The sequence below is a fragment of the Caloenas nicobarica genome, chromosome 2, assembly GCF_036013445.1.
Source record: "Caloenas nicobarica isolate bCalNic1 chromosome 2, bCalNic1.hap1, whole genome shotgun sequence".
Classification (NCBI taxonomy): Eukaryota; Metazoa; Chordata; class Aves; order Columbiformes; family Columbidae; genus Caloenas; species Caloenas nicobarica.
In genome coordinates this window covers 3,455,551-3,475,021 of record NC_088246.1, presented here as the reverse complement: position 1 = coordinate 3,475,021, position 19,471 = coordinate 3,455,551, and the positions used below count along the sequence as shown (strand labels likewise).

At 42.8% G+C, this 19,471-nt stretch overlaps 1 protein-coding gene across 14 annotated transcripts in view; it reads right to left on the bottom strand.

Moving 5' to 3' along the window:
- The window catches only part of OBSCN (obscurin, cytoskeletal calmodulin and titin-interacting RhoGEF), a 197,991-nt gene that overhangs the window by 78,234 nt on the left and 100,286 nt on the right, over positions 1–19,471 (bottom strand). For 8 of the 14 annotated variants that reach the window (XM_065628909.1, XM_065628914.1, XM_065628911.1 and 5 more), the window contains 13 exons: positions 18,234–18,500; positions 17,272–17,538; positions 15,755–16,021; positions 13,827–14,099; positions 12,941–13,207; positions 11,978–12,244; positions 10,700–10,966; positions 9,804–10,073; positions 8,830–9,096; positions 7,953–8,219; positions 6,510–6,776; positions 5,573–5,845; positions 2,186–2,452 (listed from right to left, as the gene is read on the bottom strand). In XM_065628909.1, the coding sequence (XP_065484981.1) occupies positions 2,186–2,452; positions 5,573–5,845; positions 6,510–6,776; positions 7,953–8,219; positions 8,830–9,096; positions 9,804–10,073; positions 10,700–10,966; positions 11,978–12,244; positions 12,941–13,207; positions 13,827–14,099; positions 15,755–16,021; positions 17,272–17,538; positions 18,234–18,500 (3,486 nt within the window). The remainder of the gene's footprint in view (positions 1–2,185; positions 2,453–5,572; positions 5,846–6,509; positions 6,777–7,952; positions 8,220–8,829; positions 9,097–9,803; positions 10,074–10,699; positions 10,967–11,977; positions 12,245–12,940; positions 13,208–13,826; positions 14,100–15,754; positions 16,022–17,271; positions 17,539–18,233; positions 18,501–19,471) is intronic. The other 6 variants (XM_065628917.1, XM_065628919.1, XM_065628920.1 and 3 more) reach the window with 4 other exon arrangements.

Sequence of the window (19,471 nt, the reverse complement as noted above, 5' to 3'; positions counted from 1 at the left end):
TTGGAGCACTGGATGGTTCCTACTGCTGGAAAGCTGATGGAAAGGATGTGGATGTAATAAACTGTGCTTGTAGAATCAATCAATTAATCATAGACTAGTTTGGGTTGGAAGGGACCTTCCAAGCTCATCCAGTGCCACCCCTGCCATGAGCAGGGACATCTTCACCAGCTCAGGTTGCTCAGAACCCCGTCCAGCCCGGCCTTGAAGGTTTAGCTGTTGATTTCAACCATGCTCTAACACAATAATATATTTTAAAAACATTTTAAGTAGTAAGATAGTCTAAAAATAATGATAAACCTCTATGACCTATAGCATTCCATCTAGAATTTCTTCAGAAACCTGACTTCTGTTTTCACAAATAAAGAAAAAAATGTTGGTGTTTATCTGAAGCAGGGCAATAGTCAATAGGAAGGGAAAGCTCAGAAAGATAAAGTGTAATCAAATTTCTTCTGTCCCATGGGAGGAAACATTTCCCACAGATCTCCCAAGCAGTGCAATTAACATCGTAACTGAGGAGATGTGAATCCAATGACAGCTCATGATAAAATCTTACTACCTTTCAAGTAAAGAAAATATTAGAGAATATTAGAGATGGCAAAGCTGTAGCAACTGTCATCTGAATTAACAAGCCTGCCTCTAGGAAACACAAAAAAAGTTAAAATCAATATTAACTGTATTTTGACTAGTAAATTTCTGAAGTGTTACAAAATCTCTGTGGTAATGTATTAGATTTATTTTCTCACGCGTGCAAGGTGAACTGCATGGTCAGAAACATGCACATATGTATACGCTCCATTTGCTCACAGAGTCGTGCATCAGTTGGCATTTGTACATCAGCAATCAGTCTGATGCAAAATTAAATGTGAGCTGGTGCATGTGAATACAATTTGCATTAGACTAGCTACAGGGACAAATTACATGCACAAGGCTGGGAATACATGGTTGGGTAAATACAGTTTACGCAAATACCACACAGTGTTCAGCACGACCTATAATATAAACCAACGTCCTGAGACATTCCTGTTTAGATCTCTATAACCATTATCTGGAACTGCTCTAAGAAAAAACAACAACAAAAAACAAAACAAAACAAAACAAAAAAAACCCAAACAAAACACCACCTGAAAAATTTATTTGATAGCAAAAAAATAAAAGTTCATGAGTTACTTGCATGAGTTACTACAAAATTTCTGTCTTTTATAATATTCATACTTATAGAGAACAATAAGGGGTTGGTAAATTATTGGAGAATGTATACATTTGTTAGAACAAATCAAAGCTATTTATTTGTGTACTTTTGGAGCACTGGTTTCCTTAACTATGGAAGGCAGACAATTGCAAATCCTGACTCCTCTGGGATGCTTTTAGATAATGTTCATGAACATATTTTTAAATCCCTAAAATGGAAAGTGCCTATGGATATAGAAAATATTATAATAAATAATACCTTGCTCTCCTGTAATCACAACTCTGGTTAAGCAAGAAAGCATATTGACCCAAGAAAACAAAAATGTTCAGAAATCAAATCAGAAACATTGCTCTTGCTGATCACACTAATTTGCCTGGTGACCAAACCAAATAATTCCATACACAGCAGGAAAAAATGAGAAACATCAAAATAAAATCCTAAACTTATTGTTAATGTTTTTATTTACTGTTTCTCAGGGCCCTCACAAACGCTGATGCCAAGTGAGAAGGTATTTCCTGAGTGATCAGTATTGGAAATAAGTCAAACACCAAGCTAATGTAGCTTGGCTGAAAAGAAAATGAAATTCCACACTATCCATTAGTTATTGGTTTTAAGGCACGCTGTCCGTAAAAAGCATTCTGTAACAGCAAAAATATTCTTATTATTCCTTTGGATCAACGTTACATCTGTGGTTTTACAATAATTCAGTAGGACACATCCCATTGCACTGATGTTGCCGTTCATTGTAGAAGAGGAATAATGTGTGACACCACTTAATAAGTGAGCGTTAATAAGAACTAAGCTCCAGTGAAATGCTGCAGTTTCATATTCAGTTCCCATCAACTCCCAACTACTTTTATCATTGTTATCAGTTCTGGAGTGAACACCAAAGAGCAGGTATCTAATGAGTCACTTATTGTGAGGTGCTGCCATCATTTTTCCACCTCTTTTGTTTGGGACCCATGATAGTCTTCCTCTTTGGCTGGAAGACCTCACCTTGAACATCAAGTGTAGCCATCACTTTAATGCCTTCAGCTTCACAAGAATAGATGCCAGTGTCTTCTGGTACCGTAGGTTTAATTTTTAGCATGCTTACATTCCAGTCCTGATCGATAATCACTCGCTGCCCATCAGCATGTATTTCCTGATCATTTTTCTTCCATATGGCGTGTACTGGCCTAGAATATTGGCATATGAACTCTGCTGTGCCATCTTCATCAACAGTTATATCCTGCATGGGACTGACCACTTCAATGGTTGGATCTGTTAACCAACACGTCAGGAAGGACATGCATTAGTGGATCCTCGTGGAAATGACAATTTAGAGATTTTTTGACAAGCACAGAGCCTGTGGGAAGCAAGCAGAGTGACAGTGCAAGCAGGAGCTGACTGGGCACACTGGGGATTAGCGGTTTAGTCTGTGCTTGTGTCAGCATCAAGCAGGACTGAAGCAGAACTGGTACATTAGAATAGAGCTATCACACTGGAAAATGGGCCACCAACAATTAAGGTCTGTGCTTTAAGAGTCTTGAATGTGAACTCCTGTGCAGAACAGCTGCTGGGATTCTCTCCAGGCTTATTTTTCCTCCCAGCATCGCTGACACACTCTAGACTAGGAAGCACTGGATGCAAAACACTTCTGCTTCTCAGAATGTGGTGAGAGTGCAAGTCTGAGATGGAGAAGTGCAATGGATGGGTTACCAGCAGTGGTTCCCTGTAACACTCAGCCTCACGTAGCAATAGGAAGACGCCACAAACTCTACTGGAGGTTCCTTGTATGAGTAAACTGCAACCGCTCGTTGGAAAGAAATGCAATGCTCAAATGCCAGTAGTCATCCCTGTCCTGTGGTGGTGGTGGCTGCATGTCAGGAGTCATTGGCAGCATGAAGAGCAAAGCTCCAGGAAAACTATAACAAAAAAGGGCACTTCAGAGGAGACAAGTACTTGCTGTTTTGATTAAGCATATGTTCCACTGCATCAAAGTTTGGGGAAAAATGATGATTTCCTTTACAGTAGCTGATCCAGAGATGCAGCTGTGTGAACCTCCTGAGCTCTCATCCATGAACCATTGCAATCTCAGACTGGGAGCAGCTGGATATGCAGCTCCTCTGAAGAAGGTGAGATCCATGAGGCTGCTTTTAAGCATCCAGTCTCTCTTAAAACACTAGTTCTGTTTCTAGGGAGGCAGCTGTAGAATGCAGTAGATCTACGTAACCCCAAAATATTGTGAGCTTCCAAAGCAGACGAGGAGTCCCTCCTGAGAGGTCAAATTGGACCACCTGCATACAACTGCAATATATATGCTAAAAAGAAAATTCTCAATGAAGTCTGAAAATGGAAGTCTCTCTGCAACATCCTTCTCAGCAGAACTATGTCAACTGCCCCCCAAAATTGATAGGTCTACAATGGGACATAAAAAGATTATGGTCAGGGAAAGCTGATGTATGATCTTATATTTCAAATAGTTCTGATCACAAACCAGCTAGAATAAACTATGCTAGACCTCTGCCTGGAATACTTCTCTTGAAGCTTGGTGCATCAGGTTGAGGATTTGGGATGCTGCTGGCAGACCTTGGGAAGCAAAGATAGTTTTGTAAATGTCTTTTAGAAAGCTGTTGCAAGGCTTGATCCTGCTCTCTAAGGCTCCCTCTACCACTCCGTGTGTCTGCATGTGTGTTTGTGGAGAGGAGGCATCAATGGCAGATCATGGAGATGTTTTGGTTACATCAGGACTGAAGAATGAAGAAGATATCTCTGCAGATGGGGAGTTCCCTTTCATAAGATGCGGACATGTGCTCCTCACAGCAAACGTCATTTGTGGTCTTGGAGAAGGAAGGTGTCCTTGTTCCACTGCCCCATTACTCTTTGTCACTGCTAGCCTAAGATCTTGGTGGCCCAATTCAACCAGGCTTAATGGCAGAAAGCGCTCTGGGATCTGGGAGCCAACATGTACATTGAGGCCTGTAATTCTCACCCTGCCCAAGGTGGTCAGAAGAAGGCAGCAGCTCCTTCAACCTGTTCCATTTCTCCCCTGCCCATATGTGAAGATGCCATCTTGCTGGGCCACCAAATGAATGCAGTTGTAGGGCAATGATATTGTGAAGGCACAACAAGAAAAGCTATCGTGAGATCTCACTTATTACAGAATATATCCAGTTACAATTGTGCCTTACACCAGGAGAACGTGGCACATGAACAGAGAAAAAGTCCACTTGTTCCTTGATGAAGAACAAGCCATGGATAGCTAGGTAGACTGAAATATGTGTAGTTTGAAGACAGATCTATTTTTAGATTCCTGGACAAAATAAAGTACATGAAATTGGCTGTTAATACAAGCACAGTTAGAATTTTACTAGTGTTTTACTTTGCTATTAAGTCAAGTGTTACTGAGCACAGTGTAACCCGGGAATTTTTAAATAAGGATTTGTGGTTTTTGCACACTATGTGTTTGCCACAGGACAAGTTCTGGAGCCACATCATTCTGGTATTAGGAAGAAGTGATTTGGCATTTTATCTTCGCAGAAAGTTAAATTTTCTTAATGTACAAGGGACACATCAGCCACTGACTACAATTCCATATTGTGGATCATTGCAGTTATGGCAGACAGTTATAGCATGGGGGTAGATTTTAATGAAGTGCTCTTAACCCTTTATATCTCCATATATACAAATCCTTTTTCCAAGTAAGGAATGTTACTTTTGTCTGAAAAATAACAACTTTTCCCAATGGCTATAAAAGGACTGGATGTGAAGGAGCTTGCTTTATCAAGTCTGGAGCTCAGTGTTATTTGCAGCTTGTGGCTACCCTTACCAAATGAGAAAAATATTTCTTCAACAGACCAGAAAGCATTGCTAGTGCAGTGATGACCATTTTCTGGCAGTCTAAAAACAAGGATTATTTTGCTACTGTGTTACTGCAATGTCATATACCCTTTGGTTTCCAGGACAAGCTCTGGAGCCATCAGTATAACAGCCCCAAGTCTTGTCCTGGGAACAAACTGAGCTCAGCACCAGCAGCCTTGCAGTGCAGTGGTAATTCTGTGAACCTCCATCTACATAATATTTTGCAGCATTATAAAAACTGTTGAAGGGGGGACAGAGAAAATCAGGTGCTAGCATGGTGGTTTAAGTTTAGCTCTGCTTAGGTGTCAGAAGAAAACAGCAGCCCTGACCCTGCAACCCTTCCTCACCTGAAATAACCACTGAAAAAATCCATGTGGTTGCACCTATAAGACTTCTGGCATGAGTATGGGTGACTTGCAGAAGTGCAGGGTTGCAGAAGAACTGTGAAGGGATTTAGTAAGGGTAGCCTGGAAGGCAGAAGCACTAGTGCACTGAGTAAGTCCAAAGGTGGCCATGTGCTTCTTTCTAAAAATGAAATACCTTTGACTAATAATTTAGCTGAAGATATAAGGGACCCAGCTCTGAAGGTGACAGTGCCGGAGTCATGGCACGCCACGTCATTTAGGGTTAAAGTGTGGACCATCCCATCCTGCTCAGAGATTTCAGTCACAAAGTTGTTGTGAAGGGGAGATCCATCGAGCCACCACTGCACGTTCTTCACGCCCGGGTGCGAGAGCTCGCAGGTGAACGTGGCCGACTCACCCACGAAGACGTCCGTGTCCTTTAAACCAGAAACTATGACTGCTGCTTCTTCTGTATAACAGAGCGAGAGAAGGTGCCAAAGGAAAACAAAAGCATGAACATAGACATGTCGCTTCCTGCAGAACATGGCCAAGCAACACTGCAAGATGTCCAGAAGAGTCAAACTTGTCATGCTGTTCCAGGTAAAAAGAGCTAAAATGTTCCTTAAGGGATTAAGACACCACCATCCATCTTTCACCCGCTTGCAAGCACAGTGTGCGTGTCTGCAAACACGGTTTCATTGGGTAGAAACTCTACTCCATGACCAGGTCATGACCGGCTCTCCTGTGTGTTGCAACCATACGCATTGACATGGTATGAGGTGGGAGGCGGACAGTTAGCTTAAGATTTAAGTGTTTACTTACAGCGCTTTAAAAGAGTAATAAGAATATCAACAATGATAGAAGCACTAATCAGTAGTAACAAGAAATCCAGTATTTTTAAGACCACTTCTCCAAGCAAATAGTTTTTCAGTAGTACCATCATCTGCTACGGTACACATTATGGTCAGTACATTGAACTTGCTTAACTTATAAAAAATGGTCCAACGTCAGCCTGGATGTGTTTATATCTTCACTGAAACCAGGAAATAAATGAATGGACTTTTAACTGTTTGCATCTGTGATAAGAAATCTGGGCAGCAAAACCAGAGCGTTTCCAGCACGTCTCACCTTACCTTGCACATACACAGAACCTGTGGTGATCTCGTATCCAGTGCTACAGGTATAATCCCCACAGTCATCAGGCTCTACACCATGGATGATCAGCTCAGCAACGCTGCCTTTCTGCTTCATCTCGTACTTGGCACTGGGCTGGATGACCACCCCTCCTTTTCTCCACTCAACAGGGGCGTCTGGCTTGGAGATCTCACAGTGCAAGACAGCAGTTCCCCCTTCTTCAGACTCTACATTTTTCAGCTCCTTGTTAAACAGCACAGGCAGCACTGCGGTGGAGAAGCAACTGCATCAGTGACAGTGATCAGAGGTGAGAAACTTGCCTGAAACTCCTCTGGCTTGGCAGTTCCTCACTTTCTGAACCACAACTTGCTTGCTGGCAATGTTTGGAGTACTGGTGGATGAAAGACTGGACGTGATAAGTTTTAAAGGAAGGGAGAGAAGATACAAGCTAGACAAGAGGAAGAAATTGTTTACACTGAGGGTGGTGAGAGCCTGGCCCAGGTTGCCCAGCGAGATGGTGGATGAACCATCCCTGGAGACATCCCAGGCCAGGCTGGACGGGGCTCTGAGCAACCTGAGCTGGTGCAGATGTCCCTGCTCATGGCAGGGGGGGCACTGGGGGAGCTTTGAAGGTCCCTTCCAACCCAAACTATCCTATTATTCTATTGCCAAGCTCAGAGCAGGACTTTTAGTTGTGCCATTGCCACTCATGGTGATCAGCTGCTGATACCGTGAGAGTGACCACTGCTGCTCCATAAAGGACTGCCACAGGTCACACGACCTCTAAGGGGCTTCATATGGGCATACACACAATTTTCAGTGTAAGCAGTTAGGGGCACAACAGGACCAATCACATCATTCGGACATTTAATCGCTGAAACCACACACTCTGAGCTGAACACTGGGTTTGGGGGCTAAACTCAGGATCTAAAAGCACGATCTTGTTGCTCAAGTCAAAAGACACAGCACTCAGTATAAAATGAATAAAACTCTAAAATCCCAAACCATAGCCATTAGAAAAAGGCAAAGAGCCACAATTCTTGGGCAGCTCAAGCACAAATAGGTATAATGGCTCAATTTAAAATGGGCCTGTTCTAGGTATGGAGAAATACTCCAGTCTCTTATTCTCAGGTAGTAGGCAAGTTTTCTAACTGCTCTTGTACACACCCTTCATTAGTAGCAGCTGCAGTTTTGCTTTCAGCTCTCACAGTGAGACCAATATTGCAGCTGCAGTAATAAAATTTGGGTTTAGAGGCAGTTTATTATTATTATTATTATTATTTGAAGAACAGATTGTGGATCAAACGCTTTCCCACAGTTGTAAATCACAGATATGGAGTGTTAATGATAATTCAGTGATAAAACTTCCATGTCACCCCTCTGGAGGACACCCTTATAGAGGACAACATAACTTCTCTGCCTTCAAGCAAAGCTTCTCCTACCTTTGACTTGCAACGATGCAGTGGTTTGCTGATCCCCCGAGTCGCACGTGTAATCACCAACATCCTGAGCATCGGCATCATAGACGAAGAGCTCTACACGTGTCCCCTCTTGCCGCATCTCGTACTTGTCACTTGGCTGCAGCACCATGTCTCCTTTCCTCCACTCCACGGGCACGTTGGGTTTGGTCAGCTCGCAGCGCAGCACGGCCGTGCACCCTTCCTCCACCTCCTCGTTTTTCAGCCAGTGTTTGAAAAGCACGGGCAGGGCTTGAAAGGGGGAATGGTGCAAAGAGAAAAAAAAAAAAAAACAAACAAGTTAGTAAAAAACAGAAAATGGAGAAATATTTTATTTTTAAGGTACTGAATGCTATTCATGAAGTTCATGCGCGATTCTGGTTGCATTTGCCTAAGGAGTTCTGCCATGGCAGGAATGCCTAAGTCTAAGCCAGACAGAGGAATTAGCCTGCAGGAAAAATTTCAGTTAGAATCATAGAAACATAGAATCATTTTGGTTGTGAGAGACCCTCAGGATCATTGAGTCCAACCATAACTCAACCCTGCACTAACCCATGTCCCTGAGAACCTCATCTCCATGTCTGTTCAAACCCTGCAGGGATGGTGACTCCACCACTGCTTTGGGCAGCCTGTTCCAATGCCTGACAATCCTTTTGGTGAAGAAATTCTTCCTAATATACAATATAAACCTCCCCTGATGCAACTTGAGGCTATTTCCTCTCTCCATGTGCTCCAGCCCTCTCACAAATTCGGTGCCCTCTGCTTCACTTGCTCCACTGCCTCAACATCTGTCTTGCACTGGAGAGCTCCAAAAATTGACATGTCCACCTCTCACCTCTGCTGAGCAAAGAGGAAATCATACCTTTAACCTCGAGTTTGGCAGTGGTCTTCCCATCAGCGCTGTGGCAGCTATACTCCCCAGAGTCTGCCTGGTTCAAATCCTGAATGACCAGTGTGTGGACCTTCCCCTCCTGCTTGATGCTGAACTTCTGGTTGGAGCGGATCACGGAGGTGCCTTTCTTCCACTCCACTGAGACATCAGGCCTGGACACCTCACAGGACAAGTGAGCCGTGCCACCCTCCTGTAGCTCCAAGCTGTGGAGTGCCTTTACAAAGGTGACCGGAGCAACTGTGGGGAAGAGGGAACCAAGACTGCTGCAACCACCTAATCCAGCATTGCCGCCAGATCAGAACTGGGCGCCTATGGCTACACTGTGAACCAGATCAAAGAGGAACAAACAAGATAAGGTATTGACATGGCCTATCTTCCAAAATAATTCTAGATGAATTAACGGAAACTTTTTTCAGAGTTTTAGGACATTTTTTTGAGTAAATACGATCTAAAAACATGGCAAGTAGTAGACAATTCAGGTCATATTCTTTACATTCTTTAGCATTGATTCTGACATATCTTATCTACTTGTTTCAGGATAAGTTGGATGGTCTTCAAAGGATGCCTGCTTCACTCCATGGGCTATGAAAAGGACTGAAATGACTACCTCAGATCACAGGATCATAGAATTGTTTTGGCTGGAACAGACCTTTAGGATCAAGTCGAGCAGTTAACCCAAGACTGTCACTAAAGCATGTCCCTAAGAACCTCATCTCCACGTCTCTTAAACACCTCCAAGATGGTGACTCCACCATTTCCCTGGACAACCTGTTCCAATGCCTGACAACCCTTTCAATGTATCTAACTCTTAGATGCCTTAATTAGGTTAGCAGAATCCCCCAAAATTTCCAAGGACCTCTCAAACAGACCTTTCCAGAAGCTAAAGCAATGTTGACAGTGCTCACCAGTACCTCCTCAATCCTTCTTCCCAGGAGGTTGCTCACCTTGGACCATCAGCTGTGCTGCTGAGGTATGCTGCCCGACCTTGAAGCTGATGGGCCCACAGTCTTCCAGCGTCACCTTCCTCAGGATCAAAGTGTGACGCGTCCCTTGGACTCTGATCTCATTCATTTCGTTGGATTGCAGAGGAACATCCCCCAGGAACCACTGGGCATCCTGAGTTGTTTCCCGGGACAATCTGCATTCAAATACTGCGTCTTCTCCTTCATACGAAGTGACGTCCTTCAGCATCTCCGCTATGGTTGCTTCTGGTTCTTTAGGGAAAGGTGAACAGAGTTTGACACCTACTTTCAAGTGATGCTTCCTATTTTCCTGGATTAACCATTTCATTATGTTCTTTCTTGAAAGTACTGTGTTATTTGAAAGAATGATCGCAAGACACTAAGAACTACATGCGTAGAAATGTAGTTACATGGGCATGAACTAATATGTTACCTTCTTAGAGATGCATAATGTATGTATGATTGTATACATATATTGTGTGCATATATTCGATAGTCTATAAAATATGCATGTTATAGAATCATAGATTGATTTTGGTTGGAAGAGACCCTCAAGATCAGCAAGTCCAACCATTATACTGTAGTGTATGTATAATAAATATATATATTTATAATGCAATCTATGTATTGTGAAAATATTGTCAATAGATTTTAGTGGGTGACATTAACATTAAACCACAGAATCATTGACCAAAGACTCATTTGTGGTTCCCTAGAGATAACTGACTCCGTTCTTATCCCTCTGAAATCAGTCTTATCTCTGAGATCCCCATGATTCAGTTTGGATAAAGGACAATGTCTAGCTGTCAAATTACTTAATTATGTGTCTCTGCCACGGTACAAAGCCCAGTTCAGCTGTTCCACATGCAAATCCCCACCTTTCACGAGCACAGCTGCAGTGGTTTGCTGGTCCCCTGTGTCACAGGTGTATTCCCCACCGTCAGCTGCACTCAGGTTGCGAATTGTCAGCTCAGCCACGGACCCAGCCTGGTGCATCTTGTATTTTTCACTTGGTCGCAGCACTGTCCCAGCCTTCTTCCACTTCACAGCTGCATTCGATTTTGAGATTTCACAGCTCAAAGTGATGGTGCCGCCTTCTTCAGCTTGCTGGTTCTGGGGTGGTTTTATGAAGGTTACCGGCAAAGCTAACCCAAGACAGATCAGAGGGAAAAAATTATGTTTCATTACTGTGTCACTAAGTCTTTTGTTTCATGAAACTGTGGTGCCATTCCAAGTTTGGTCCAAACCCTATTCCAAAACTATTTTAAAACTCAAACAAGAAATGTCAGAAAGTGCTGGATTTCCAGGAGCACTAAGGACTTTGCACTCCCCAAGAGTCTCTGGGCACTGCACACACTGTGTATCTCTGGAAACATGTTCCTTTACACAGAAGCAGTCATGGATATGGTCTCTTGAGCATCTATTTGTATGTATCTCCAAAAGGATACCGAAGTTGCAACTCAAAAGCCTACATGTGATATCTAAATTCTTTGGTGTTTGAGAGGGTGCATGGAGAAACACCATTATTCAACGCTCCTCATCTGAAAACTGGACCCAGAAGAGAGATGAACTCTGGAAGTCTCTACACTGATGTGCATCACTGATGGGTCAAGATGGAGTTTTGGTGGGTTGATTCACAACCTGCCATATATAGAAGTTTAGTTCCTCAAGTCCAGCTCCCTAGAAGAACCTTGGTTGCTCCACAGTTACAGTTGAGTTGGTATTTACAAGGGAAAGAGATGGGGTTCTAGAAATCAGACAGTATTCGCAGGAATGGGGTAACAGATGTGTGTAAGAGGAGAGAGATCTGAAGGTGCTTGTGGGTGAGGTAGGAACTGATCGTGTATTTTGTGGGACATCTGGGCAACGGCTGGGGTCAAGGTTTTTTGTACAGTTGCATGTGCGGTGAAGACATCCCATTGTGCAGATGAGTCCTGCAACTCCCAGCCTCTTATGATCCAGCAAAGGAATAAGTAGGAGAGAGAATTTATGTCTTTGTGAAGACCTAGTCTGTCAGACTGCATCACTGTTGATTCAGAAATCCTTATCACAAAAAAGGGACCAGCCTCACTGGTACAGTGTCCCTGACTCTTACATATGGAACATCCACACTAACCTAGAGATCCCTAAAAAGTGAAGCGAAAGCTTTTTGTCACCTTTCACTACCAAGGATGCCATAGTTTGCTCATCTCCAGAATCGCAGATGTAGTCTCCAGCATCCTTCAGTTGTAGATCACGGATGAGTAGCTCCACAGCAGAGCCCATCTGCTTCATCTCATACTTGTTGCTGGCCTGGAGCAAGACTGACCCTTTTTTCCACCTCACTGGTGCGTCGTGTTTGGAGAGCTCAGCATGAAGGGTCACTGTAGAGCCTTCCTCGGCTTCCTGGTTTCGAAGTTTTTTTTCAAAGAGTGCTGGAGTGGCTGAGACCACACACAGAGACACAAATGGACAGCCACCATCAGAGGATCTGCTTACAGTACAAAAATTCTGGTATCACTGAATCCTGGCGCCAGTGTCACAGCAGGCCTGACCTTCACGGGAGAGACCTCAAGGGATATTTCAAGAGATGACATTTCACAAGAACATCCTGGCTCCTCTTTAGTTTTGCTGATCTTGTATCTCAGAAAAAGTTACTGTAATATTGTATTTCTACCTGAGTACATTTTAAAAAATCGATATATTGGCACATTGCACCTATTTTTGAGGCCTCAGACACTAGAAGTATTTAGGTGCCTCATTCATTATCTGAAGTTGAGTGCCCAAGAAAGTTTGAGCACTTTGATTCTTGAGCACCATTTTCCCAGGTGGAACTACAGCTCAAAGGATGGCTAAGCATCAGAAATGGTCTCATTCTAATTTTAGTTCCAGCCTTGGTTTTCTGAATAACCAGAGAGAGGCCCTTGGGTCTAGGACTGACGACACAATTGGTGTCCCTTCATGTTCATTGCTCAAGACTCCACAGGACTTAACATAACTTCTGAAAGTAAAAAGCCTCAGCTGCTTTATACCAGCAAAGTACATCTGAAGTCAAGGACAATAGTTAACACCATCTCGTTAATACAAAGCTAAGGAAGTGGGGCAAGTTTCTCATCTTAAAATATCCCAAACCAACCTACCTTTCACAGTTAAAGTGGCTGTCGTTTGTTCATTTCCATTATCACAAGTGTATTTGCCAGAGTCTTCTGGTTTTAAGTGATAAATCTTTAAAGTGTGGATTGTTCCCTCCTGCTTTATTTCATACTTGGAGCTGGGGGCGATCACCTGGGCACCCTTCTTCCACTCCACCGTAGCATTAGGCTGGGACACCTCGCAGCAGAGGACAGCTGTTTCTTCTTCCTGCAGCTCTGTGCTCTGCAATTTCACCTTAAAGACTGGAGGTGGCACTGAAATTACAAACATAGCAAAGGTATTTACAGTACACTACAGTATTTACAGCATACTACAGTATTTACAGCTGAACAGTTAATAAAAAATACTTCAACTTCTGTGTTATATATTGGGGAGTTAAAACAAGTGAATAGATTTTGGATAAAGCTCACAAATATTTGTTGAAGTTACTGAAGTACTAATGAAGTGATTTACAGATGTTCTAACTGGTTCAAGTGAGATGGGGACTTTTACCAGACCAACAGCTTCGAAGAGGGCAGGAAAAGGATGTTTGAGAATTTCTTCAAAACAAGGTTTAGAGAAAGACTCCAAAGAGAAGGGAAAGAGGAAGCAATGAAAATTATGGATCTGTCAATCCACCTACTGGAGCTACCCCAGTAATTTCTCCAGAATCCAGTCAGCTTCAGGACCTTGGTGACATATCCACTGTCTAGCCATGGTGATGGCAGTATATGAGACCACATTAGTACATCATGGGTGGTCTGAAGCACAAGCATCCTACTGACGTGAGCTAACAAGGGGAGAACTACAGCCTAGAATTTACTCTTAGCATCAGCAAAATGTCACCTGTCCTCACCAATCCTGCTCCTTTCCCACATCACAGAGAGCTCTTACTTTTTACTGTGAGCTCTGCCGTCGATGTGTGGGGTCCCACTCGGAAAGTGATGGTGCCAATGTCCTGCTCAGTCACCTTCCTTAAAGTCAGGGTGTGAATCTTTCCTTTTTCCACTGAGATCTCATTCATTTCATTGTTTTGCAGGGCAACATCCTGGAGCTTCCATTCAACATCCCTTGCGTTTTCATGAGAAACCTGGCACCGAAACGTGACATTGTCTCCTTCAAACACCACCATGTCCTTTAGGCCACTCACAATGGTCACGTCAGGCTCTGCAAATAGTCCCATCAGTAGTCAAAACATGGATCAAATCATAGAAATACTGAATAATATAGGTTGGAGGGGACTTCTGGAGGTCGTTTGGTCCAACCACTGCTCAAAGCAGGGCCAGCTCACAGCAGGTTGCTCAGCGCCTTGTCCAGCTGAGCTTTAAGTACCTCCAAGGATGGAGATATCACAGCCTCTCAAATCACGTTTCAAACACTGCTGGCTCGCTACTTTCAGTGTACATGGTAATGTGGCCAATATCTTTCAGTTAGTGGTTTTATTCCTTGCCCTTTCTCATAGATACACTGAGTATTGATTTTTTTAAATTACACATCTGATAATGTAATGAGTGAATAAGATGTAAATGCTAGGTGTCAAATTCAGGATTTTGAAACTTATTACATTTACACTTAAATATCTTCACAGAATAACATTAAAACCTGATTCTCTCTACTGTCTTTTTGCAAACAGAATGGCAAATACTCTGTGCTGGGGTTCCAGACTGGCTGGGGATCTGGCTGGCTCTGTGCTTTCAGCAGGACTAACTGGATTAGCTTGAGAACAAGGCATTTGCTCTTCAGTTTGCTCGAGTCCTGCTTCTAGGAAAGCTGGGCATCTGCAGATCTCTGCAAAGATCGTACAGACAGCCTGCAAGAGGCAAAAGCTGCATGTACCCTGAATCTGCTAGGGAATACCAAGGGGGAAGCTGTGCAACTTTTGTCTGAGCGAACAGAGCACATATTCATACAACTGAGGTCACCATCTGCACAAAAAATGGTGCAGCTGAGCATAATGCACAGAGTACCCACAATATCGAGTAGCCTGTAAAGGTGCTTGCAGTGACTGTTGCACACTAGTGGTCCAACCCAAAAGCAAGCTCTGTCTGTAATGATATAAAGGCCAGATGCGGCTGCCATGTGACTGGAAGCTGGGGAACAGACCATCTGTTCGCTCACATGCATATGATGTCAAGCAAATATTTCAAGCCATGAGTCAAAAACTACAGCTGCCTTATCCTTCCCTGTCCACAAAGTGAATCTTTGCTTCAGTGCGTTCATTGACCATAACATATATATATATTTTTTTTTTAATGATATCATTCCTATGCTTTGTGTTTATCAGAATTGTTTATCACAAATAGTTTTTTTCCCCTATTTTTGTATTAGTCGTCTAGATAGAAGTGTGTGTCTAAATTTTACCTTCAACTGAGATTCTAGAAGTCTGGCAGTATTTGTATTTAATTGTCTATTTTAGTTGGATGAGCCTCCTAAGCTGAATAAGGCAGAGGTAGAAAGCCATGGCAAAACTATTAATGAAATTTTCAGAAGGAACCTGATCTTGTCCTGCTCTGTAACTGAGGAAAACTTTGCTAAGGTGGTGTTCAGATTCATGAACTTTGATCCCTTTTTGCCTCGGTGCCCATAATGGATTGCATTCCTACGTGAGAGCAAAGTTTGGTTGCTTTGGTTTTATGATAGGGTTAGGCCAAAGGGCCCAGCCCAGGGCTCTGAGCAACCTGATCTGGGTGAAGATGTCCCTGCTCATGGCAGAGGGGTTGGACTGGATGAGCTTTGAAGGTCCCTTCCAACACAAACTAGTCTACGATTCAATCTTAGCATCCTAAAGTGAAAATCCCCTTGCCCAAATAAATGAGTCTTGCCTTTCACGGTCAGTTTTGCGGAGCTGGTCTCATCTCCAGCCTTGCAGGAATACTCTCCGGCATCGCCAGGCTCCAGGCGGCGAACACGCAGCTCGCGGATGGTGCCGTCCTGCCACATTTCGTACTTGGAGCTTGGGCGAAGGACCGCTCCATCTTTCCTCCACTCCACTTCTGCTTTGCTGATGGAAATCTCGCAGCGCAGCCTGGCTGTTCCTCCCGCTTCCACCTCTTCGCTCTTCAGCTGCTGCGTCAGCCGGGGTTTGACGGCTGCAAAGGGAAAAACAAATAATGTACGATCCGTTAGTTTGAATGTCAGGTCTCGGCAACTCAGTGCAAGGCACCTGCGGTCTGATGCTGCAGAAAAAAATTGCATTAAGTGGTTATGTGATAATAACACCCTTTTTTTCTCTATAAACAGACCTATGTTCTGTATATCCAGACAAGCAGAGGATCAGAAAGTTCCCCCAATATGTTTGCTTCCGGTAAATTCAAGGGCATCCACATTACACCTTTTGTATGTTTGCTCTGGACATTGGAAACTCCCACACATAAGGATCTTTACTAAACAAAGTTAGGTACTTTCTGATTATAACTAGTGCAAATCTGTTTATTTTTATAGAAATACTTGTGACTTCCAACACCATAAATGATGTAAAGCTTTAAATACATCTCTCATTCCTAGGTTTTCAAGACACTAGACCACCAACAGTGAGCCCTTCCAGACAACGCACACACAAACAAACCACATTTATACAAGTAGGACATGGGACAGCTCAGACAACAGCTTGTCACTGGTGAAAACAAGAAGGGAATATCCATCACATGTGTGTGTGAGCAGGTGTGAAAACAGGAATATCAGTGCTTGTGGTTCTTCTGTCTAAAACCTGTTGCGATATGTGCAAAGCAAGCACAGAGCTCTCATTCATTTGCAGTTGACCCAGAGGCTGCTTCATGGGTCAGGTTCAGCCAAGAGGATGGGGTTTGAAAGGCTGTGGCTTAGATCAAAGCCACAAGTTCCACCGAAGAGTCTGAGATTACCACAAACATTTCAGAGACGTTGCGTAATCACAGACAGTATTCCTGGTTTGTCTGAACACAGTGTTCTCAGGATTTTCATGGGGGGGTATTACAAAAATTGAAAATAGTAATTTTTTGTAATGCTTTTTTAAATGACTTATGATTGCTTATTGTTTTAACTGAACCAGCAACGAATGCAAAGTGCCAAAAATGAAGCTCTGTTAGAATTTCAGAATCCTCATGATGCAGAGTTTCTTGCTTTTATCATAACAGAGGAAGAGGTCAAGACACTGTACACTGTGCTTTACAGGTTAAATAGCCATTCTACAAATCCTGTATCACAAGATACACTTTTCTATGTTCTAGTTTATGACAGGGCACCTGCTTTCCTCGTTATCTTAATTTTTGGAGGGGTTTATTAGCCACTAAATAAAAGAATATCCTGCACAGAGTTTCACAAATGCCTTTCATCCTCTGTTCTGTTCTGACGCAATGCTAACCATTCACTCTGAGGACTGCCGTGCTCTGCTGGTCTCCCGTATCACACGAGTAATCAGAGGCGTCTTCTGGTTCTACATTATGGATCACAAGTTCAGCTGTGCGACCACTTAATTTAATTTCATATTTGGCGCATGGGAAGAGCTCCATGGTGCCTTTCCTCCACTCCACTGTTGCATTATCCTTTGTCAGCTCACACTGGAATTTCACCGCAGCTCCTTCTTCTGCCTCCTTGTCTTTGAGCTCCTTTTTGAAAAGAACGGGCAGAGCTAAAGGGGGGAAAAAGAAGCAACAGGAGCTTTTATTGAAGACTGAGTCAAATGCTGGTTAACACAGTAAGACTGACACTTAGGAGAACAAGATATTGTGTTTTGCATGTGCTGTATTCTTAAGTAGGATCCATGTTTTCTAATTTGCCTGGACCTACTAGTAGAAGTTGCTGCATCAGAAACAGCCATCAGCACTTATAACATTTATTTCTTTTGTTCCTTGACTCAAATGCTTCCCAGGGTGAATTATTTGAATGAATTTATCCTTCAGTTGATCTGACAATTATCTCAAGAGTAAAGATGTTCAAAACGTCATGGACAGCCTTGACAGATCAGGAAGGTCGTCGTCAGTCCAGTTCCAGGATTTGGAAGAAAATTTGTCTTTACATGCTTAAACCACATGCCATATGAAATGTCCAGATGTTACGTTAAAGCATTGCTCTTTCTTTAATTTCTCCCCAGCCATAAAGCTAGAAAGTATTTCTTCTTAGAACCCAAAACTCAAATGCAGCACTGGAAGAACAAAGTACCATCCTCTTCCTTTCTCATTTAAAAAAAAAAAAAAATCATCCCAGTATATCACGAAAATATTTATAGGGAAAAGAAATCATGTACTTAAAAATATTCACAACCAAACCATTGCTTTGTATGTTGGTTGGAATCTATTTCTTTAGGAGTCAGCTCACACCACCTACCTTTCACATTTAAAGATGCCTTGGTTTCCTGATCCCCAGTATCACAGCTGTATTCTCCTGTGTCTTCTAATTTGAGATTATGTATTAAGAGCTCTACCAGGCATTCCCTCTGCCTCATTTCATATTTCTGGCTGGGCTGCAGCCCCACTCCTCCTTTCTTCCATTCCACTGCAACGTTGGGTTTTGACAGCTCACAGCAGAATGTGGCTGTGCTTCCTTCCTCTGACTCCTTATTTTGTAGAGGTTGCTTAAATGTGACAGGCAGTGCTGCAAAATTTGAGAGGGAGATGTTTTAAGAGTGTTTTATTCCAAAAAAGACCCAGTCCTACCATCATTCTTCAGAAACGGACTGTTATAGCGATTCCACAATCCTTGGGCTACAACTCTCTGTCTTGGTAGCATCTTTCTTGAACCATTATGTGAACCAAGAGCTGAGGGCGTATGGTGAAGTGAGAAAAGATCTGGTCTTAGAAAGTGGTCCATAGAATGTCCTGCTTTGTGATCTGAAGAAGTCAGGCTTTTCTGTGGAAGTGTCTCTGTGCAAACTAGGGAGGTTTTAGTCAAAGATCACTGTGACATAGAATCATAAAATCATTTTGGGTGGAAAAGATCATCAAGCCCAGCAATTAACCCAACACTATCACTAAACCACGCTGCTAAGAACCTCATCTATGCATCTTTTAAATACCTCCAGGGATATGCTCTCCCTCACATGGACCCTTGTTCCTTAATAAAGGTCTATGAGTTTGCAATATTAAGCAAAGAGAATTTTCCTCCCAAATAAAGTTTCTATCAACATATGAAAGATCAAGTTATCATTCAAAACACAAGAAGAGGCAGTACAGTAAAGATGACAATAAGGTGACGAACAGAAGAGGAAATCTAGATTTCAGGCAAGGTCTACCGTCTACCAAGGATGTTAGATGGGGTCGAGGAAAACAGGATATCGATGCAATTGTATGCCACCAAAGTTTAGACCTGAGGCTCAAAACCTCAAGTAATAGCACGTTCACATGTTCTAGAAATGCTTTATCCCCCGATTGTTGCATCTCTTATCATCCCAGTCAGGCATTAAACACGATTAGGCATCCCTTCTGCCTACTGAAGCAATAAACAACCCAAAATAACCATCATCCTGCCTGGTTTATTTTCTGTTATCCATTCCCATATGCAGCCACACTCCCTGCACTCGGAGGGCAGGAGGATTTATCATATTTCAACATCATGACAGCATTTAA